This window comes from Oncorhynchus nerka, linkage group LG14 (genome assembly GCF_034236695.1).
Source record: "Oncorhynchus nerka isolate Pitt River linkage group LG14, Oner_Uvic_2.0, whole genome shotgun sequence".
Classification (NCBI taxonomy): domain Eukaryota; kingdom Metazoa; phylum Chordata; class Actinopteri; order Salmoniformes; family Salmonidae; genus Oncorhynchus; species Oncorhynchus nerka.
The window spans coordinates 43,735,298-43,758,712 of record NC_088409.1 but is presented as its reverse complement, the minus strand read 5'-3'; the positions used below and the strand labels follow the sequence as shown (position 1 = coordinate 43,758,712).

The 23,415-nt window shown below is 43.0% G+C and overlaps 1 protein-coding gene across 3 annotated transcripts; it reads right to left on the bottom strand.

The window, feature by feature from the left end:
• Positions 1-8,381: 8,381 nt before the first annotated feature.
• Positions 8,382-14,556, bottom strand: LOC115141177 (NLR family CARD domain-containing protein 3-like). 3 transcript variants are annotated; one of them, XM_029679889.2, is made up of 9 exons: positions 14,457-14,556; positions 13,115-13,374; positions 12,879-12,978; positions 11,884-11,961; positions 11,632-11,682; positions 9,640-11,461; positions 9,407-9,493; positions 9,143-9,310; positions 8,382-8,866 (listed from the first exon to the last, which is right to left on the bottom strand). In XM_029679889.2, exons 2-9 carry the CDS (start codon positions 13,343-13,345, stop codon positions 8,530-8,532), a joined length of 2,874 nt encoding a protein of 957 aa, XP_029535749.2. In that variant the 5' UTR covers positions 13,346-13,374; positions 14,457-14,556; the 3' UTR covers positions 8,382-8,529. The 3 variants fall into 3 exon arrangements, with proteins under 3 accessions (XP_029535749.2, XP_029535750.2, XP_029535751.2); XM_029679890.2 differs by having other exon boundaries at positions 13,115-13,365; positions 14,457-14,530; XM_029679891.2 differs by lacking the exon at positions 8,382-8,866 and having other exon boundaries at positions 9,217-9,310; positions 9,421-9,493.
• Between the last annotated feature and the right edge of the window lie 8,859 nt (positions 14,557-23,415).

Genomic DNA, 23,415 nt, shown 5'->3' with positions numbered 1-23,415 from the left:
ATTACAAAATCCACATATAATCTCCAAGAAATCTCCAAAATCTTTTAAAGGTTAAACAAATTTGTTTGCATATTAATTATTGCTTTTCAGTAAATATATATACGTTTTTATTGAAATCCACACAGAGAAATCAAAAATGGGAATAGAAACAGAAAACAGAAATATGTCATTGACACTACATTGGCACTGAACAAAATGTGCTGTAAGTAGCCAGTAAGCACATTTCTCACATTATGTGACCAACGGTTAAAGATACTGCATGTTGTTTTCTCATTGTCTTTCTTTATACATGTAGCACTTTCAACAAAGTTGAAATGTTCATGAGAAGGGTCTAAGGTGACTAAGTGTCTGGTAGGGTCCAGATGCTAGTGATGGATAGGCTGTTGAGGTTTATAGCTATAAAACAATCAACCAATTACATCAATGAAATACTTTTTTATTACATTTCAGTTTCAACTATACATTGAATCACAACATAAATGCATTCAGAATATTATATATTTTAAAAAAAATACTTTCTACTGAAAACATTTCACTATACTGCAGCCCTTCAGGCTATACTGCAGTAACCAAAGGTTATATTTTACCAAACAAACATATTTCATGCTGATGTGCAAAGGGATGCGAAACTGCAATGAGGTCACTACTTCTGCCAATTTCATTTTGGTTTGATTAAACAGGATGCAGATGGACAGTTCTTACACATCCCCCCCAGTGAATAGAAATTAGATAATTGTCACGCCCTGGTCTTAGTATTTTGTGTTTTCTTTATTATTTTGGTCAGGCCAGCGTGTGACATGGGTTATTTATGTGGTGTGTTTTGTCTTGGGGTTTTTGTAGGTTATGGGATTGTGGTATAGTAGAGTTGTCTAGGTAAGTCTATGGTTGCCTAGAGTGGTTCTCAATCAGAGGCAGGTGTTTATCGTTGTCTCTGATTGGGAACCATATTTAGGCAGCCATATTCTTTGAGTGTTTCGTGGGTGATTGTTCCTGTCTCTGTGTTTGTTTGCACCAGATAGGGCTGTTTTGGGTTTTCATGTTACGTTTAGTGTTTCTATTGTTTGTTATTATCTTTATTAAAGATGTATTGAAATAACCATGCTGCATTTTGGTCCTCCTCTCATTCGACGGAAGAAAACTGTAACAATAATACATGGAAAATGATATCAAGATGGATAGTCTATAGCAGATTATGTAGGACCTGTGGGTAGAGTTTACTTGAAATGCATCACAGTCTCCCTGAAGTGCTGCATGTGTACACTAAAGAAAATCTTGTTGTTTTGACTACATCTGAGAAAGAGAAAGGCCATAATGTATTATTCCAGCCCATGCTCAATTTAGATTTTGGCCACTGGATAGCATCAGTGTACGTGCACATTTTTAGACTGATCCAATGAACCATTGTATATCTGTTCAAAATGTTGCATCAAGACTGCCCAAATGTACCTAATTGGTTTATTAATACATTTTCAAGTTCATAATTGTGCACTCTCCTCAAACAAAAGCATAGTATTATTTCACTGTAATAGCTACTGTAAATTGGACAGTGCAGTTAGATTAACAAGAATTTAAGCTTCCTGCCAATATCAGATATGTCTATGTCCTGGGAAATATTCTTGTTACTTACAACCTCATGCTAATCATATTAGCCTATGTTAGCTCAACCGTCCCGCGGGGGGACGCTGATCCTGTAGACACCAATCCTTTTTCTGTCCAAATGTAGGTCAAGTGTCCTTACCACTCTTTATCACTGGGATATGTGTTTCTGCATTAATAACAGAACTGATGTGTGCTTTACCGCTAACTCAAAGACCGTCTGTAAAGTATATCAGTAACATGTTTGTGTTGCAAACACACAGGCCATACAACATGAAAGCTGCAGGTCCGTCTCAACTGAAGTAATCTCAGTTTTAACTTGAGTATTTACATGAATGGTCTTCTTTGCACAAAGTGCAACAGTCAATATTATTTTTGAGAATGATTAAAATCATAAGAGGTTTCTTTGATATTGGCTTTCTAACAAGAGTTATATTTCTAAAGTGACCTTTTAGCACGGAATTACCGTGATGTTCTTTTTCAGGAAGTTAAAAACTATTGACTGAATATATAATTATTCTAGCAATGGTTTGCCTTTACATCATAACTGTTGGTGTTGGTTTGTACAAATTCAGACAGTAAATTTATGAATATTGTAAAACACCAGTCATTATATTGAAACATCAATAATTAGTAATTAACTCATAGTATCACTGCTGTAAATAGGTTTTTCTTTCTCACAGGTTGTCAAAGAGGACGATGGTAAGTCCTGCATTCTTCCTGTTGATTGGTGCTTCATGGTTTTATCAACATGGCCTCAATGGGAAGTTCAGCATTTTACAACTTGATGATGGTTTATCAACCCAAAAGTAGTCTATGGGCCAGGAGAAACAGTAATTGGTTTTCATTAAACAGCCACTACACACTTCAACTATCTTTAGCAAACGCTAGGAGCTAGTTAACAATCATCGGAAGTGATAAGGGTAAACAAGCAGTTAAAAAAAAAAAAAAACTCAATATTTGGTTTGACGTTTAAAAGATCATCCCTACAATATGTCTACTATTAGATACAGTGGGGGGAAAAAAAATATTTAGTCAGCCACCAATTGTGCAAGTTCTCCCACTTAAAAAGATGAGAGAGGCCTGTAATTTTCATCATATTGTAGATTTTTAATGAATTTATTTGCAAATTATGGTGGAAAATAAGTATTTGGTCAATAACAAAAGTTTATCTCAATACAGAGGTCAAACGTTTTCTGTAAGTCTTCACAAGGTTTTCACACACTGTTGCTGGTATTTTGACCCATTCCTCCATGCAGATCTCCTCTAGAGCAGTGATGTTTTGGGGCTGTTGCTGGGCAACACGGACTTTCAACTCCCTCCAAAGATTTTCTATGGGGTTGAGATCTGGAGACTGGCTAGGCCATGGCAGGACCTTGAAATGCTTTTTACGAAGCCACTCCTTCGTTGCCCGGGCGGTGTGTTTGGGATCATTGTCATGCTGAAAGACCCAGCCACGTTTCATCTTCAATGCCCTTGCTGATGGAAGGAGGTTTTCACTCAAAATCTCATGAATCATGGCCCCATTCATTATTTCCTTTACACGGATCAGTCGTCCTGGTCCCTTTGCAGAAAAACAGCCCCAAAACATGATGTTTCCACCCCCATGCTTCACAGTAGGTATGGTGTTCTTTGGATGCAACTCAGCATTCTTTGTCCTCCAAACACGACAAGTTGAGTTTTTACCAAAAAGTTATATTTTGGTTTCATCTGACCATATGACATTCTCCCAATCTTCTTCTGGATCATCCAAATGCTCTCTAGCAAACTTCAGAGGGGCCTGGACATGTACTGGCTTAAGCAGGGGGACACGTCTGGCACTGCAGGATTTGAGTCCCTGGCGGCGTAGTGTGTTACTGATGGTAAGCTTTGTTACTTTGGTCCCAGCTCTCTGCAGGTCATTCACCAGGTCCCCCCGTGTGGTTCTGGGATTTTTGCTCACCGTTCTTGTGATCATTTTGACCTCACGGGGTGAGATCTTGCGTGGAGCCCCAGATCGAGGGAGATTATCAGTGGTCTTGTATGTCTTCCATTTCCTAATAATTGCTCCCACAGTTGAATTCTTCAAACCAAGCTGCTTACCTATTGCAGATTCAGTCTTCCCAGCCTGGTGCAGGTCTACAATTTTGTTTCTGGTGTCCTTTGACAGTTCTTTGTTCTTGGTCATAGTGGAGATGGGAGTTTGACTGTTTGAGGTTGTGGACAGGTGTCTTTTATACTGATAACAAGTTCAAACAGGTGCCATTAATACAGGTAACGAGTGGAGGATAGAGGAGCCTCTTAAAGAAGAAGTTACAGGTCTGTGAGAGCCAGAAATCTTGCTTGTTTGTAGGTTACCAAATACTTATTTTCCACCATAATTTGCAAATAAATTCATTAAAAATCCTACAATGTGATTTTCTGGATTTTTTTCTTCTCATTTTGTCTGTCATAGTTGAAGTGTACCTATGATGAAAATTACAGGCCTCTCTCATCTTTTTAAGTGGGAGAACTTGCACAATTGGTGGCTGACAAAAATACTTTTTTGCCCCACTGTATATTCAATTAGCTTGTAAAGCACAATAATTTCAGCCGATATACTATGCTGCATTTAGAACATACTGTACATCAAAATTATATATTTTAGACTACAGGAAAAGGAGGACTGAGCACACCCCATTCTCATCGACGGGGCTGGAGTGGAGCAGATTGAGATCTTCAAGTTCCTTGGCGTCCACATCACCAATAAACTAACATGGTCCAAGCACACCAAGACTGTCGTGAAGAGGGCACGACAAAATCTATTCCCCCTCAGGAGACTGAAAAGATTTGGCATGGGTCCTCAGATCCTCAAAAGGTTTTACAGCTGCACCATCGAGAGCATCCTGATAGGTTGCATCACTGCCTGGTATGGCAACTGTTCGACCTCCGACCACAAGGCACTACAGAGGGTAGTGCGTACGGCCCAGTACATCACCGGGGCCAAGCTTCCTGCCATCAAGGACCTCTATACCAGGCGGTGTCAAAGACTCCAACCACCCTAGTCATAGTCTGTTCTCTCTAATACCTCACGGAAAACGGTACCGGAGTGCCAAGTCTAGGTCCCAGAGGCTTCTAAACAGCTTCTACCCCCAAGCCATAAGACTCCCCCACCACCCTTCTGCGCTGCTGCTACTCTCTGTTATTATCTATGCATAGTCACTTTAATAACTCTACATACATGTACATATTACCTCGACACCGGTGCCCCCGCACATTGTCTCTGTACCGGTTCCAGCTGTTGTTATTTACTGCTGCTCTTTAATTATTTGATATTCTTATCTCTTACTTTTTGGGAGGGGTATTTCCTTAAAACTGCATCGTTGGTTAAGGGCTTGTAAGTAAGCATTTCACTGTAAGGTCTACACCTTGTGACAAATACCATTTGATTTGATTTGATTTGAAAGATACTTTTGTGCAAAATATCTAAAACAAAATAACCTAGACATTAATGGGATTTCATTGCAATCAAGCAGGTTTGGAAATGTTATTTCTATCCTCCACTTGACACATTATTTCACACATTATCAATACTATGAGGATATTTTGGAGGGAAGTGGGAGTTTTTTTTTGTATTGCGTTACTATAATCATACTGTAGCTACGTTTCTGTAACACATAGTAGTAAAGTACAGTGGGGTCTGAAATTGGCACGCTTGATTAAGATGATCAAAAATGTCAGTTAGAAAATAAATTAAGCTTGATTGTATGCGCCACGTGTTTTCTTTTTTAAACTAATACAATTGCACAGAGAAATAGTGTGTAATAGGGTCAAAATGATTGACAACCTTGTTTTCAAGGATAACAGCACTGAGCCTTTTTCTACAATGTTTGAGTTGTAGAACACATTGGTAGGGGTTTTAGACCATTCCTCCATATAGAATCCATCCAATCCTTGATATCCACACTTATGGACGTCCCTCTTCAATTTAAACCACAGGTTTTCAATGTGTTTCAAGTCCAGAGACTGAGATGGCCATTGCAAACTGTTGATTTTGTGGCCAATTAACCATTTCTTTGTGGATTCTGATGTGTACTTGGAGTCGTTCTCTTGCTGGAAGATCCACTTGCGGCCAAAATTTGAGCCTCTTGAGTCCTGGCAGAAGCAATCAGGTTTGTGGCTAAAATGTCCTGGGTAAAGTTCATGATGCTGTTGACATTAACATGGGCCCCAGGATCAGTGGAAGCAAAAATAGACCATAACAAATATTGTCCATATTTGACAGTAGTTATGGGGTCATTTTCAACACTCTCATGTTGATGCCAAACCCAGCACTGCTGAGCTCAATTTTTAAGTCATCTGACTAAAGCACATGTTCCAAGCCAAATGCCAATGAGCAATCTCCAGGCATTTACATTTGTTGAACAACATGAAAATAGAGCTATTTGGCCATGCTGGGATTGTCTTTTTATTTTTGTATTTAAAAAATTTTTTTTTTTACTGCAACTCTCTGACTGAGAAAATTAGGATCTTTCAGAGCTGCATGTGTTAATTCACAAGTTACATTCAGCATGACACTAATTACTGTAAATGTATCAGATGTAACAGTGTCAGTGCTCTCAGTGTCAGTGCTGTTCAGCTGATACTTAATTTCACAGAAACAATGTTTGTCACTTGCAGAGTTCTAAAATCCCCCGGCAAACATTACCACAGAGACAGTGCAAAGTACACGCAAAGGAGCTTTATTACACATTCAGCTTTTACAGCAATGGCAACATAATCACTACGGCCCAATTAGAAAAGTATAAAAGGGCTAGGATTTAGGGCTATAGTGTCACGACTTCCACCGAAGTTGGCTCCTCTGCCTGGCTCCTCTGCCTGTTCGGGCGGTGCTCGGCGGTCGTCGTCACCGGCCTACTAGCCGCCACCGATCCCTTTTTCGTTTGTCTGTTTGTTTTGTATTATTAGTTTCACCTGTGTCCTGTTGTATGTGCCTAGTGAGCTTCCTTATTTAATGTACGTGTACCCACCCTTGTTTTGTGCGGGATTGTCTTTGTGTTACGTGTGTGCGTTTAGGTAGAGGTGTGTAATTTTCTGGACTTGGCACCCTGTGTTTTGGGTAGTCACATTTACTGTCCACGCCCTGTGTTGTTGGGCTTGTCTATTTTTGTGCCTTATTAAAGAGCACTTTTCCCCAGTGGAACTCTCTGCGCCTGATTCCTTCCTTACCCACCTAGTCCCGCATGACATACAGGCAGTGGCGTGTATTCATGGATGCCAAGGGAAGCCAGGCTTCCCAAAAATGTTTTACCAATAAGAAATGTGGGGCGTCAGGGTAGCCTAGTGGTTAGAGCGTTGGACTAGTAACCGAAAGGTTGCAAGTTCATATCCCCGAGCTGACAAGGTACAAATCTGTCATTCTGCCCCTGAACAGCCAGTTAATCCACTGTTGCTAGGCTGTCATTGAAAATAAGAATTTGTTCTTAACTGACTTGCCTAGTTAAATAAAAAATGTATAATTTATCTTTCATCTCTCTGTGTGTTATAATTTTCCTTCAATTCGACAACAGGCTGAATGTATCTGATCGGACAAAGCATCCCAGCGAGCAAAACAGCGCCCCTCTGTCTGTCCATCTCTGTCCATCTATTGCTGCCGCCAATTGCATTGAATGGAATGCAAGGGAAGCCAGCAAGAATTTGGCCTCCCTTGATAAAAAAAGTATAAAAAATGTGCCAATCTACGTTGAACTAAACTGAGCGAGCGCAATTGTGAATGGTCCTGGCGGGTCAAAAAAAAGTGTGTAGGGAAGCCAGCTTGAATTTTGGTGTCACTCCTATCAAATCGAATTGAGAGCATACGTCATTCACAGAAACAACACTCGTTGTGTTGTCCTCCGGTGGCTAGCTAGCTAAAGTTGTCACTTTGCTAAATTAGACATGGATGGAGATAAGGATTGGACTTGCAGTTTTACTTAATTCTGAGTGATTCTGATCCAACCATTTATTCATACACTGTTGTTCCCCTGGCCTGAGAGGATGGAAGTTCAATATGTAGCTAGATGTAGAAGGCTAATATTAAATAGCTAATGTTGCCATGAATTGAAGTCAGTCTAGTGAGCAAGCATCTTAGCCAGGTAGCCTAGGACAACAAAGAATAAAAGCGTGTACTGTATGACAGAGTGGTTGACCGTTTCATCAACAAGTCGGGTGAGTCAACATATTTAATTACATGCAATAGCACACATACGCACACACACACACACGCACACGCACACGCACGCGCACACACACACACACACACACACACACACACAGAAATTAGAACCATGGACAGCCACATAATATTTTGCTCAATGGACTAAATAGTTTTTGGTATCTTTTAATTGTCACTGTGTTAAACTAAGAACATGTGATTTGATGTGGTTGAAGTGTTGAAGTTGAAATGGTGCTGGAATAGTGGAGGCAGGTCCTGTTTTCTTTGAGACTCGTGGTAACTCTCCGTGGTTCTGAATCAATAGTTGTTTAGTGGTCAGAACATTTTGGAAACATTCACTTGCTTGACCATGCTGTAGGTCATGTAACAGTTTGTTACGTGCAATATGCTTTGTGGACTTCACTGGACAGAGGTTGTTCTCTGGTTTTGTGACGATGCAAAGGTGTGGTTGCATTTTATTTTGCCCATAGACTTAGACTTGATCAGTCATCTCACTTTGTGGATAACCTGTGCTCCTCACAGAGCAAAAGGTTAAGTGAAGTCATCTCACTTTGTGGATAACCTGTGCTCCTCACAGAGCAAAAGGTTAAGTGAAGTCATCTCACTTTGTGGATAACCTGTGCTCCTCACAGAGCAAAAGGTTAAGTGAAGTCATCTCACTTTGTGGATAACCTGTGCTCCTCACAGAGCAAAAGGTTAAGTGAAGTCATCTCACTTTGTGGATAACCTGTGCTCCTCACAGAGGAAAGGGTTAAGTGAAGTCATCTCACTCCAGCCAGGTGAGTGGGAGCATTCAAAAGCTCCAAGATCTTGGTCTCCAGCTCCAGGGCTTTGGCTGTGTTCTCTCCTTCCCCCCTCTCCCCATTCTCCCCACCTGCTCCCACCCTCAGCCCCTTCAAGATGGACTGTAGGGCATCTGCGTTCTTCACTGAGTCCATCTGGTCCCGGTCATCCCGTATCTCCTCTACCCAGTCCAGGTAGGCGTTTAGCAGTCCTAGGTCGTCCACAAAGTTCCCAATGATCTGGAGCCCCGGCCGTCGATGCCCTAGCTCCCTCAGCCTCCTCTTCCCCACCTCCCCAATGTCATTCCCCACGATGCTGGGAAGGAGAATATAACAGGTCAGACAGGATGTTATCGTAGCAGCAACTGTGAAATACACTAGATGGCAGTATGTCAACACCCATTGTAACTTCAGAGAAAACTGTCAACCTCAAATCAAAGTGTATTTGTGACCTGCACAGTATACAGCAGATATAAACAGTACAGTGAAATGCTTACTTGCAAGCTTTTCATCAACAATGCAGTAATATTAAGTCAGATAAAAGAAATATTACAAAAAGATAGCCCATCTCTCTCTCTCCCCTTTCTCTTACGTCAGCGTTTTCAGAGAGGTGTTCTTGCTGAGGCAATTGACAATGTTCTCTGTTCCTCTCTCTGTGATGCCAGTGATGTCCAAGTAGAGTTCCTCCAGCGTAGTGTTCTGCTCCAGGGCCTTCCACAGCTCCAGAACCCCTTCTGGACCCAAGTTGTTACCACACATACTGTACAAAATAGAGGAGTCAAGAGTTCAAGGGCGAGATAGAGGCGCTATGAAACAGTGTTAGAAATGAAATTATGTTATTTTCAGAGTCACTTACAAAAGCTTCTTCACCTGACACTCGTTTGATTTCAACACTGCAGATTCCAGGATTGCTGCCTCCCTTTCCAGACAGTTATATCGCAGACTGAGAAAAAATACAAAAAATTATAGTTACCTACATTAATGAGTTAATTACTATACTTCTCATCAGTTTGTCCCCGTTAATGATCAAACATTTGCAACAGGCGGTGCAGAGCTGTGTCACACAAGTAAAATGCTATGAATACTCACTAAAGAGATTCACAGCGGTGCAATATCGGCGCTAGCCTGCTAAGACCTCTGTTTCCGATGTTGGAGTATCCCAGGTTGAGCTCCTCGAGCCTATGTGGGGAGAACTGCAACACATAGTGTAATGCTGCACAGTCCACCACGCTCATCTTAATCTTGAACAGGTTCAGACTCCGGATCTCTGGAGACGCCTTGCTGGTGACTTCCTTCATGTGCAGCTCCATCAAACAGTGGAGCAGGTTCAGCGCCGTCTGGTTGGCTAGCTGCCTACCCTTAAACTGGTTCTGGAACCAGATACCCAGCCTGGTGGAGATATCCTCCCCCTCCAAGCCCACCTCCAGAGGGGCCAGCACCAGCCCATCCAACTGCCCCCCCAGCCTGGCCCGGAGAAGGCCCATGAAAAAGCGAGTGAACATCTGCAGGTTCTCCACCCTAGTCTGGTCCAGGTGGAGGTCTTGGCTCAGTAGGGGAGTTGGGTAGGTGGAAGGTGGGGGGATCTCACCAAAGCACCAGAAGTCCAGAGCCTGGATTATGTGACCCTGCTTTGAGAGGTTGATCGCACAGTACAGGGCGGCCAGATGCTCCTGGACGGTCAAATGGAAGAAGGAAAACATCTCCACCCTCTCCTCTTTCAGAGGCACCAGGATCTGACTGAGGAAGGTGCTCTGTATATCTACTGGCGTGAGACCATAACGTTCCAGGTCCTGTATGTCGAACATGATCTTACTCTTTAGAAGGTTTTCGTAAGCTAATCTCCCCAGGTTCGTCAGCTGTTGCCTAACTAGAGAAAGTACCTCCGATCTGAGGATGTTCCTCTTCGCCTTACCTTTCAGCGCATGGTGCTTGATGGCAGTAAACAGGTAGCAGTAGTAAACCTCGCTGACTGTCCTAGGTGGGTTCAACTCTAGAGACCGTGAGTCACTATCTTCCTGACTGGAGAAGAACTCAGCCAAGGCGGTGCAGATGATATAGCAATAGAGAGGGATGAAGGAGAGCACAAAGAGGTTGTCATTGTCCAGGATGTAGTTGTACACCTTCTCAGACACCTCGGGGTCCTTGTAGAACTTGGAGGTGTACTCCTTCACCTGGTCCTCCTCGAATCCCAGGACCACGCAGCAACGCTGGAAGAACCGCTTAGGAGCATCCGTGGAAGGCCTGGATGTCAGGATGACCGAGGATTCTGGGAGTAGACTCCCCTTGATCAACGCTATTATCAGCTCTGATACAGGCACCTTGGAGTCCACGCCGATGTCCCTGTCAGGAGCATTCCAGTCCAGTTGGTATTGAAACTCGTCCAGCCCATCCAGAATGAAGAGCAAGGGACCTGGCGAGGCCAGAAGGTCTGGCAGGACAGTCTTGAAGTAGCGGAATCGGTCTTCGAGCAGGTCCAGTAAGCTCAGCGGGGCTTTGATCAGGTTCAGCTCGCGGAAGCGGAGGTCAAACACACAGGTGAACTCACGCATGTGCTTCCCCAGCGCCCACTCATAGACCAGCCTCTGCACTGCCACGCTCTTGCCGATGCCAGCAATGCCCTTCACCTTTACCCGCTTAGGTGGGCGCCCTGTGGTGCCTTGGGGGCTCAGGAGGTGGCGAGGGCAGATGCGTTGGCAGGCCTGGTGGGCGTAAATGCGTGCCCGTCGACTGGCCAGGGTGAAGTACTCATGCTGGCTGCTGTCAAATGACTCGTTGTCCTCGGTCACGAAGAGATCAGTGTATCGGATCTCAATGTGAGAAGCAGAGTTGGCGGCCTGTCCTCCCCCTTCTGCGTAAGATGTAAGTCGTTCTGTACGTTCCAGAAGGGTATTTCTGTGAGCTGAAAGGGGAACTGCAATAGAAGAGAGACAAGTAAATTACACGCAACATGGGCACACATACCTAACACATTACAATAAGATACTCAAGTCATATCTACGAGAAATGTTGCTGCAATTCGTGTATTATAATGTCTTTATCAGCAAATACAGTTTGACCCAACTCTGAATGTTATCAACCTACCTCTGAGATGAGAAGATTTTACACTCTGCCGAGGTTTCAACCCTTCCTCAACTAAATTATCAAGACAACGATTTAAATTATACATTTGACACATATGAAATATACATTTTCCCTACCTGGGGATTGAATACATTTAATTGTGTCATATTACTGATGTATGTCATTTGGGCACACTAGAAAGCATGTTAGTGATAATTGATTCATCATCTCATATCTTTACTATTGATGGTGGATTATAATGGAATTCATTACCTTTGACCTCAGGGGTCACAGTGAATTTACTCTTGCCTTTGAACAGTTTTGAAATGGGGCTTTTTGTCTTTTTCTTCTCTGTAGAGATGAGATAGAAAAAAATGCATGGACGTAAACTAGAAAAACATAACTAGGCATCAGGAGAGATGTTGTCCCAGACTTTGTTGATAATGAAAAGGTCTTTGACACTATCTGTACTTTCACCTAAGACTTACCTCACACCAGTGTGTCGCCAGTGTTTTATATTAATGTAAGCACGAGTGTAAGTGTTTTTGCATTAGGAGTGTAACACTAAAGACTTTGGGCGACCATAATCAACAACCTTCGCATCATCAAGACTGTTGCTTTGTGAGAAGGTGTTAAAGTTCACAGTTAGCCATTGTTATGTAAATGCGATCTCAGATGGAAACTCAACAGAATGTTTTCAGAGTGTATTTTATTGACTACTATTAAACAGGCTACAATGAATTACTTTTCTATCGCTGTGCAAGGATGAGCATGTATGCAAACCGCTTGCCAGTCCAATCTGCAGTAGATAAGACCTTGGCAAGACATTAGAGGCTTTGCCACAGTTCAGTGAATTGCACTTCAGTTGAATACTACAAGCCTGAATTGACTCTGTTAATCATTTCCCCATAATGTTCTATAGTTCAATAAGTAAATCTGACATAATTATTATTTTTCAGCTCTTTCACTTCGCATTCAGTCACTATTAAATTAATTCATTAATTTTCCCGTTTTTCAGCATCAGGTTTGGCTCACACTGCCAATATCTTAATTTTTTGTCAAACATAATCAGAAGCCTGCCTTTGGCTAAACCTCAATGACAACACTATTACAACCATCAGTATTTTTTTTTACAAACATCAAAACTGCCTTGCCACCTATCCTGGTCGCAGATCTGTTTGTGCTCTGCTAACCAATGACAATAGGAGTTGGCAGACGGTACAAACAGATCTGGGACCAGGCTACAACTCCCCTGCTGCCAGGCTCACCCTCCACTCTAACCGGTTTGGCCTCCTTCATCCCTTCTGTCCTCTCCCTGCAGTGTCTCTCCACCCAGACCTGCAGCTCCTCACAGTAGTAGTCCTGCACCTTATATAGACAAGGAAACAGTCACAGGACACCATTATGTTAGATACAGGAACAGAATTACGACGATGCACTGCTTAATGTAAGTAACATATCAGGTTATTATACTGTAAGTACTGTGGTTCATCAACATACACACCTCCCTCAGGACCTGCAGGAAGCCGCGGCTTCTCTCCTCACTTGCGCACACTGTCTCCAGGGCCTGCGCAACGGCATTGGAGGGCGAACGCTCCAGCAGGGACAGGTAGTGGGCGTGAGAAAGTACCCCGGCGTCACATAGCCAGCGTAGTAGGGGGGCAGGGTGGACACGTGTCCACTCCAGGAGCACATCCCGCTGGGAGTGCAGCAGCTGCTGGGCTGTAGAGGTCATTATCCAATGGAGGTGGGGTGCTGCTGGTACTGCAGATATGTTAGTGTATGGTTATGAATTAATGATGAATCTGAATTGCTTTTATTTACTGTATATTGCAACATTCATTAATTAGGTTGCAAAGTACTTTATATTGTACCAATTCTTTATATTGTACTAATAAAAAAGACTGGGGAGAAGACTGCCCTCTCTCATTAAAGTCACGGACGTTCTAGCCTGACTGCGGAACTGCAGGCATTGGGATCCCCCATTATAGGGAATGGAAAAATTTGGAAGAATTTTCTTTGGTCAATCTTCATATAAATACAAAACATTTTTGGAGACAATCATGGTACCAATAATTGCATCGGCAACACCAAATGTATGTCCTCGAACTGATTATTTACAAAATTGCACACAGAAGAGTTATAAGGATCATTTAGTTGCTAATAGCAGCCTGCAGTACCCCGGTCGGCCTTCAATTTTAGTTATCGCATGAGAGGGGGCAGCACTGAGCTAGCCTGTGACGTCACTTCCGGGAGTAGCTCAAACTGCACATGTTATGTCTCAATGAGACTTCATCTTAACCTACTCCATTTGGCTTCAACACTCTATTGAGTCTTCACATAGGAATGAATGGTGTCACATGATCGATTGTTTTGGCCATCCATGTACTATATATAATCATTAAAGAAGACCAGCTAGTAAGAGCTACAGCACATCCTATTTGAAAAGTGAGATAGAAATCAGATCTTATATTTTTTTATTTAACCTTTATTTAACTAGGCAAGTCAGTTACGAACTAATTCTTATTTACAATGATGTCCTAACCTGGCCAAACCCGGACGACGCTGGGCCAATTGTGCGCCGCCCTATGGGACTCCCAATCACAGTCGGATGTGATGCAGCCTAGATTCAAACCAGGTACTGCAGTGAGGCGTCTTGCACTTAGATGTAGTGTCTTAGACCAATGCGCCACTCGGGAGCCCGCTTATATGGATCATTATACAGCGCATTCGAATTGTTTAAGAAAAAAAGTTGGCTATTCGACTTTGTAGAACATAATATCCACACTGAAGCCAAAAACTCTGAGGTACAAAAAACAGCAAGAGATGCCCGTAAGAACCCTTACCTGAACAGAAGATATTCCTACATTCACTACTGCACCCTGCACTCTTTAGACCAAATACTGTTGACTGTATGCAGGGATTGTATGAATACTCTGTCTTACCTGTTAGATGGTGGGAATGGTAGTGACACGCCCAGAACTACCAATACAGAGCAGAAAAGGAGTCCATAGTCCACAGTTTAATCATGTGTCTATGAACCGGTTGTATCACTCTATTATTGTGTTAGATAGACCGCTTTTCATGGCTATGATAATAACGCTGCCCACATGGAAAAGATAGAAGAATTGAACAAGATTCTTATGAATTCTACCTGGAACTTGTAAGTAACACATATGGCAGCAAATACACTTACATGATTCATAGAAGATTCTTGTAATATCTGACTTATATGGGAGGTTTACGTTTAGACAACAGAAATGTTGCATGTATTGAATAAAAAACATACAAGAGACATGTAAGGTCTCACATACATGGGACACACATTTCAAAGCACTTGGATAATGGTAATAACAAGCTGTTGCATGTTTTGCATAAAAAAACATACGAGAGACCTGTAAGCTAAGACCTCTAAGGTCTCACATACATGGAACATACACATTTCAAAGCAATTGTCATTTTAGACACTCCCATCCCAAATAGAACCCATCCTGGACAAGCTCACGGAAAGGAGAGTGAGCCTTTAGGTCAAGATAAGGGCAACCAGAGAGGGAACATAGAATGGTTCCAGACACTGCCATCCTCCTCTCCCCGATGGGAAAATTAGGGAGTGACTGGCACACAGACATTGTGGAGCCAAGAGATAATTGGTTCCCCCTCAATCATCCCTTCACATGGTTTAAAAGATACCTTTACACATGACGACAAGCCTGACCTCTCCCCTCTGTGTGGCCCCAGTAACTGAACCCTGACAGAGAACAGATAACTGCAAACGGCCACCACTATAGTCCAACAAGATACATTCTAAATGACAAGTATCTCACAAGCATATTAATAAAATAAAACATCTTATCTATGTTACCCAACTAATTCTGAATCATCCCCAACATGCGCCTCTCAAGGGACTCAGTCCCCTCTGAAGAATCAGAATAGTAACATGGCACCTTACTAACAGTAGTTGCAGAGTATATAATACAATTAAAAATACATAATCATAATTGAAAGATAATAAATAATCAAATTCCTTCAATGTATATGTAAGTATTCACCCTTCAGAAACTGAGTTTACAATGTTTATACCATAATACAGACTTGCACCTGTTTAATCATGCAGAACAATACATTTGTTGAGGTAAAATAAAAAACAACAAAACATATAAATGCTCCCAAAATTAGAAGAGAACCAGTGTCTAAACACAGACCTCATTATAACCTACAGGACAGTCATCCCTCTAATTCCTCATGCTTAGAATTGGGTTCACCACTATCAGAGCTATAGTCAGGAATAGGGAATAGGTCAGGGAAATCATTCATATACAGTGAACCCTCTCTATCTACACTGTCCAGTGAGAATATTTCACTGTGTTCACCTGATTGTCGTCCATCAATCTCAGATTCTTCATCTACACCTACTTCATTTGCAAGCAAAGTCATAGTAAGAACCACATCAACCACTTTATTAAACAATTTCTTCACACAAATGATAATTAGCAACAGAGCAATCAGTAATATTAGACCATAGATAAACCAGTGGAAAATGGTCGCAGCCCAAGCACCAAACACTGACTGAACCCACCCTAACGGATTCCAGTTGATGTCAGGCTAGTGTTCCCTTTCGAGAACACACCTAAGCTCTTTCAAATGTTCCACTACATAGTCAAATTGTCATCTCCCTGGGGTATAAATGTTCAACAGTGATCTCCTATAATTTGACACACCCCTCCTTCACGTGCTAGCAACATGTCTAGTGCCACCCTATTTTGTGTTGCCATGAGTTTAGTGGCTTGTAATTCTGGTCTTATCATAGAAAACCCTGCAGTGGTCAAATTTACCAGGGATTCCAAATTATATCCTAGCCTATCCAACTCATGTGCATTCTCCGATGCCCCATACCAAGCCAAAACTTTTCGAGGATCGTCGAGAGTCACTAGGGACATTATTGTATTGCGAGATGTCCCTCTTAATTAGTCTTAACCTGCTTGGAATAGAGGAATTTGTTTTATGCATTACCACAAGGGATATGTTTAGTTTACCAAAAATACAGCACCCTGTCCAATTTGTGGGTAGGTAGAGATAAGCTTTATCACTACAAATCCAATAATGATCAGTAAATGTTGCAGCGCCAAATTGATGAGGAGAACGATCGTCAGTTTCCACATCAATAATTGACACATGTTGACATTTCCTAATAGGATTCATTAAATTGTGGTATGGAAATATTGTGTTATGCAGGTGAGTGAGGACCCAAAAGCCATCTAACAGAAACAGAGTCTTTTAATGTCCAAACAGGGAAAACATAAATCCTCAATATTTACAGGAGAGTCCCCTTCTAGTAGTAGAGGAGAATAGCAGGGCTAGCGGCAACAGACTGCAGGTCCCTCCGGGTAGGCGCGGGCCGTAGAGGACAGAGACACCTGCTCACACGCAGCATCTGATGAAGAGGCAGATTACGACAGGACGGGACAAGGGCAAAGCAAACAAGAATCCGACAAGGACAGAAGCAGAAACAGAGAGAGAAATAGAGACTTAATCAGAGGGCAAAAGAGGGGACAGGTGTGAGAGAGTAAACGAGGTCGTTAGGAGAATGAGGAACAGCTGGGAGCAGGAACGGAACGATAGAGAGAGAGAGAGAGATAGAGAGAGAGAAAGTAACCTAATACGACCAGCAGGGGGAAACGAAGAGAAGAGAAAGCACAGGGACAAGACATAACATGACAATACATGACATATTGCTTGGGTTGTGACAATGACAGGTCCTAAATGGGGTTCACCGGGTTTGGACTTGAATAAGTTCTGGTACACGGCATCTAGGGTCTAAGATGATTCTACTACACCAATGTGAACAATCAAATCCCCCCCGTAAATCTTTTGTTGATGACAAATTACCATTAATGCATTTATCCCTCAGTGTTCTACCTAGTGAGGGTTGACCTCCTGTGTTCTAATTGGACAAGAGCACTTCTATTGCACATAGAGTGTCATTAATGCTGACCTCTACTGAATACTGTAAGAATGGGGAGATCGCTGAATGTGGAAACAAGCTACATACATAGCAGGAGGTATTTCCTAACATCAGTTCAGTCTTTACTGTATAGTTAAGCAGTGACCACCAAGTGTTTCCCTCGTGATTCCTACTGTGATGCTCATCCAGTGGATGCATTGACCTTCTTCTTTCGATATGGGAGCGGCTATTGTTTACTGGACTCCTGTCCTGAGCCTGCCGTTGGCTCGAGCTGGAGTGGCTGTTATTTAAGTCCCGAAGTGGGACTGAATGGTTATCAGTCGAGTCCGTACCATGTTGTCTTTCCAGGACCGGTTGTCCTTGAGTCACTGTCCATATGGCAACTGTAATGAGAAGGCTCAAGACCAGAGCAAGAAACATGATGCGTAGAGTCTGGGCCTGATCCTCCCATCTAGTCGGTGACTTCCGGCGTCTCTGGTCCTCCATTCTCAGGGTCTGGTGGGCCGTATGGCACCTTCCTGCAGTGGTTGGCGTGGATCCAAGTAGACCTCTCAGCTACGCGAACAGCAGTGGGGGTAATCAGCATCACCTGGTATGGTCCAGTCCACCTCTGCTGGTTCCAATGCTTTCGTCTCAGGTCTTTCACCACCACCCAGTCACCTGGTTGCAGTTTGTGCAGGATCCCCACCAGAGGCTGGGGTAGAGCCGCTTTCACCCTGGGGAAAATAGCCTTCAGAAGATTGTTTAGAGCAGTACAATAACTTACCATGTCATCGTCACAGCCCATCAGTGTAAGCTTGTTCTGTGGGAAGGGAGAATAAATCATCCTCATTGGTCTACCTGTCAGAACCTCACGAGGAGCCAATCCAGTGGTTCTGTGAGGTCTCCCTCGCATGTACATCAGAGCCAGGGGGATCACAGTGACCCAAGAAAGCCCTGTCTCTGCCATAAGCTTCACCATCTTAGATTTTAGGGTTTGATTTAGCGCGTTCAATTAAACAGCCAGATTGCGGCCTATAGCTACAATGGGTCCTAAGGTCTAACTGCAGACTCTCAGACAAGTTCTGTATCACCAGGTTTACAAAGTTGGATCCATTGTCGCTGGTTAATTTAGATGGTAACCCCCACCTTGGGATGATCTCCCTAAGGAGATTCTTGGCTACTGCCATAGCAGTGGAATGTCGACATGGGAATGCCTCTACCCACTTGGAGAGACATGGGAATGCCTCTACTCGGGCCCAGCCAGAGTTTCTGCACCTGGTCATATGTACATAGTCGTTTCCACTTCCTCAACTCAACAGGACCTACAGAGGATTGCAAGTCAGAGATATCAGTGGGAGAGAAGAGGTTATGATCAGGAAGTAAAACCATCTGTAACACAGGGGCCTCCAAGGAGACAGCTGCTGCCTTAGCTGCCAAGTCAGCCATAGCATTACCTTTGGAGACAGGGTCGGAAGAGTTAGCATGAGCAAGGCACTTACAAACAGCAATTTCAGAAGGGAGCAAAATAGCTTTTAGCAAGTTTTGAATGAGAGATCGTCTTACCAGAGGAGGTCAGGAAGCCGCGCTGTTTCCACAGAGTACCAAAATCATGTACCACTCCAAAGGCATATCTGCTATCTGTATAGATCGTAGCAGACTGGCCTTTAGCTAATATGCAAGCTCTAGTGAGTGCAAAGAGTTCTGCTGCTTGAGCAGAAAGGTGGGAAGATAATTTAGCACTTTCCAGTGTGGTTGAGGCAGTAGTAACCGCATACGCAACCAATGAATCTCCTTTCTCAGAATGCTGAGCAGAGCCATCTACAAACAGTTCCAAATGTGCATTTTGCAAAGGGACATCAGTTAAATCCGACCTTGGTTTAGAGACAAGCTCCACCCGTTCAGCACAGTCGTGCGGCTCTCCATCATCCTAACAAAGTAGCAGGATTAGTTGGATACATCTCCACAATCCTGACCAGCAGCGCCGTTATCTGGTCCTGATATGCGCCATTCTCAGCCCAAAGGTAGTTGCAATCAAATTGTCCCTGTACATTCGCCCACCTGAGTTCCAGTTTCTTTTTACAGATATGGGCTATCTTAGCAGCAGATGGTTTGTACTGACCCACCAATACCCTCATCTCTGCTGAATATTTCACAGCGTCCTTACTTGGGACTGGTAGGTCCTCTACAATGTCTTTGATTTCATCATGTCTCCACGTCCTCTGGACATACACAATGGGTTTCCATGCTGCAGCGGCAGAAGCATTAGCATCATCAGGTCGAGGCTGAGGGCTGGGACAGGCCATCAGAGGGTATTGATGATACATGTCTGATGCTGGGTCGTATGGGAAGGGGGTAGAGACACGCCTCTCCGTCCTGGCCCGTAAGACGGTCCTTCAACGGGTGAGTCAGCTGGGGCGTCTGTGCCAGACGATCAATCACCGTGGTGTTGGGAGAGACAGGGGGTGGGGCTGCAGGTTGTAGTGGTCTTGCATCCAGCGGATCAGCAGGAGGCGGCTGAGGAGGAGGGAGGTCCGGCAACACTGGGTAGAGAGTTTGAGGAGTACAGTAGGGAGGGGGGCAGTCTCTGTCATTATCATCCTTCCTATTCCTTCTCACTGTTTCATCTTTCCCCTTATTTTCTCCTTCCTCAGTCTGAACTACCATATTATGACAGGGTTTTCCCCGAAATGTGTCCTGACTCTTCTTCCATTTGTCAGCTTCCCTTTCCCATTTCCTGAATTTCACCCAGTCACACACACACAATCTCACTCACACACACACAGTTACAACAGGAATTTCTTAAGTACTCACACAGAATTTTACTGATCACCCAGACAGGATTGGTCAGATGCTCACACAGGACTGGTCAGATGTCCACACAGAACATCAGAACATAAAAAGGTTATCCACACAGAGTCAACCTACCGGGCCCACACAGAACGCTCCTACAAAACAAAATACTCACACAGAGTAACCCAGGGCATACCTGGCTAGCACATTTAAAATAATTGGAATTCAGCACCTCTGAGGGTCACTTAGACAACCACACAGACACACAGAATGAGGTCCTGCTTCCAATAGGGCTTCACCAAGTGCCATGTTTCACACAGAACACACAGTCACCTTGGCCCCTCACCCCCACAGACCGCACCAATCCCCACTGTGATCAATTCAGTGTCAGGATAGCCCTAAGTCCTATCCAACTCAACTTCCAAGTGTGGTTTGCTCACCTCACCTCTTTTTTTTTTTTTTTTACTATGTTCGGGATGTGGTATCCACTCGGCTCGCTGCCTCTCCGATCTTAGGTTGGTCCATCTGCTCCGTTCCCGAAGTGTGGTTTCCCTGAGTTCCGGAGTTTGAGGGATCCCTTGTGCACGATTACCTAGGTCGTCAGGAGCGGTCACCGAGTGAAGATTCACATCCCATCCCCGTCGCCAAATATTGTGGAAATTTCCTTAATTACCAAATGATGAAAGAGCAAATCACACACCAGTCAGAGTTATGCTTAATCTTCACCTTTAATAATAATTAAGCTTTTGCAATAACATTTTGACTTTCAACATTTCAGTATCTCTAATGAAAAGTTGAGAGTGGTCAACAGAATGGCAACTGAGATCTTTTATAGCAAAGATCCACCCCCCTAGTCGACATGACAAGCCACAGGTCTTAGGAACTTACACAAAGAAAGACTTTACTTCAGAGAGGAGTATCCCATAGCCAGACAGCATTGGCTATAAATTATCGTTCACTTATCTCGTTCTTCGTACAAAATAGTACCAAGACATTACCTCACCCAATGGTATATATCAATTGTCATTTTAGACACTCCCATCCCAAATACAACCCATCCTGGACAAGCTCACGGAGAGGAGAGTGAGCCTCTAGGTCAAGATAAGGGCAACCAGAGAGGGAACATAGAATGGTTCCAGACACTGCCATCCTCCTCTCCCCGATGGGAAAATTAGGGAGTGACTGGCACACAGACATTGTGGAGCCAAGAGATAATTGGTTCCCGCTCAATCATCCCTTCACATGGTTTAAAAGATATGTTTACACATGACGACAAGCCTGACCTCTCCCCTCTGTGTGGCCCCAGTAACTGAACCCTGACAGAGAACAGATAACTGCAAATGGCCACCACTATAGTACAACAAGATACATTCTAAATTACAAGTATCTCACAAGCATATTATGAAAATAAAACATCTTATCTATATTACCCAACTAATTCTGATTCATCCCCAACAAGTGAATCTATTTAGTTATTAAGTGGAGATATTTCAGCAATCATTCTCATGAAAGCACATTGGTACAGTAGTCAGTGACAAATATCTAAGCTAAGCAGGGCTGGGCATGGTGAAAAACCTTGATGGAAGAACAAAAGGCATAGTTGAAGATAAATCAACTGTCCAGTAGGAAGTGCTGCCCATGCTTAACTATGGAAATCCATGCCTTTAAATGAAAATGTATATACAAATATTATATTTTTCTTTTAGTATTTGGCATGTTTAAAAAAAAAAGGAAAGGGTTTATTTTGTAGAGGTTGCATTCTCAGAACATCACATTTTCTTATAATATTCATAAAATACTCATATAATTCATATATTGTTTCTAAAATATGTCATACCATATCTTTTTGGGAAATTCACCTAAGTCATGTACTAAATTGTGTATGTCATATAAGGCATATTCTTTAAGTCAACACATGTACAAATACTGTACAACACTGAAATATAAGGCAAAACATGCACAATCTTTCGAGACAACAGTGCCCAGAACACTGAAAAATACAGTAACCAAATAAAAAAAAGAAAATACTATTTTATTGGTCACATACACATGGTTAGCAGATGTTAATGCGTGCGTAGTGAAATGCTTGTGCTTCTAGTTCCGACAATGCAGTAATATCTAACAAGTAAACTAACAATTTCCCAACAACTCCCTAATACACACAAATCTAAAGGGGGGAATAAGAATATGTACATATACATATATGAATGAGAGGCATAGGCATGGAGCAATAGATGGTATAAGGTAAAGTATGTACATATGAGATGAATAATGTAAGATATGTTAACATTATTAAAGTGGCATTGTTTAAAGTGACTAGTGATCCATTTATTAAAGTGGCCAGTGATATGAGTCTCTATGTAGGCAACAACCTCTCTGAGTTAGTGATGGCTGTTTAGCAGTCTGATGGCCTTGAGACATAAATAATAACTGTTCCAGCTTTGAAGCACCTGTATTGACCTCGCCGTCTGGATGGTAATGGGGTTAACAGGCAGTGGCTCGGGTGGTTGTTGTCCTTGATGATCTTTTTGGCCTTCCTGTGACATCGGGTGCTATAGGTGTCTTGGAGGGCAGGTAGTTTGCCCCCGGTGATGCATTGTGCAGACCGCACCCCCTGGATAGCCTTTCCGGTGAGGGCGGTGCAGTTGCCATACCAAATGGTGATACAGCCTGACAGGAGGCTCTTGATTGTGCATCTGTAAAGGTTTGTCAGGGTTTTAGGTGACATGCCAAATTTCTTCAGCCTCCTGAGGTTGAAGAGGCACTGTTGCACCTTCTTCGCCACACTGTCTGTGTGGGTGGCCCATTTCAGTTTGTCTGTGATGTGTACACAGAAAAACTTCTAACTTTCCACCTTCTCCACTACTGTCCCTTTGATCTGGATAGGGGGGTGCTCCCTCTGCTGTTTCCTGAAGTCCACGATTCACTCCTTTGTTTTGTTGACGTTGAGTGAGAAGTTGTTTTCCTGACACCACACTCCGAGTGCCCTCACCTCCTCCCTGTAGGCTGTCTCGTCGTTGTTGGTAATCAAGCCCACTACTGTTGTGTTCTCTGCAAACTTGATGATTGAG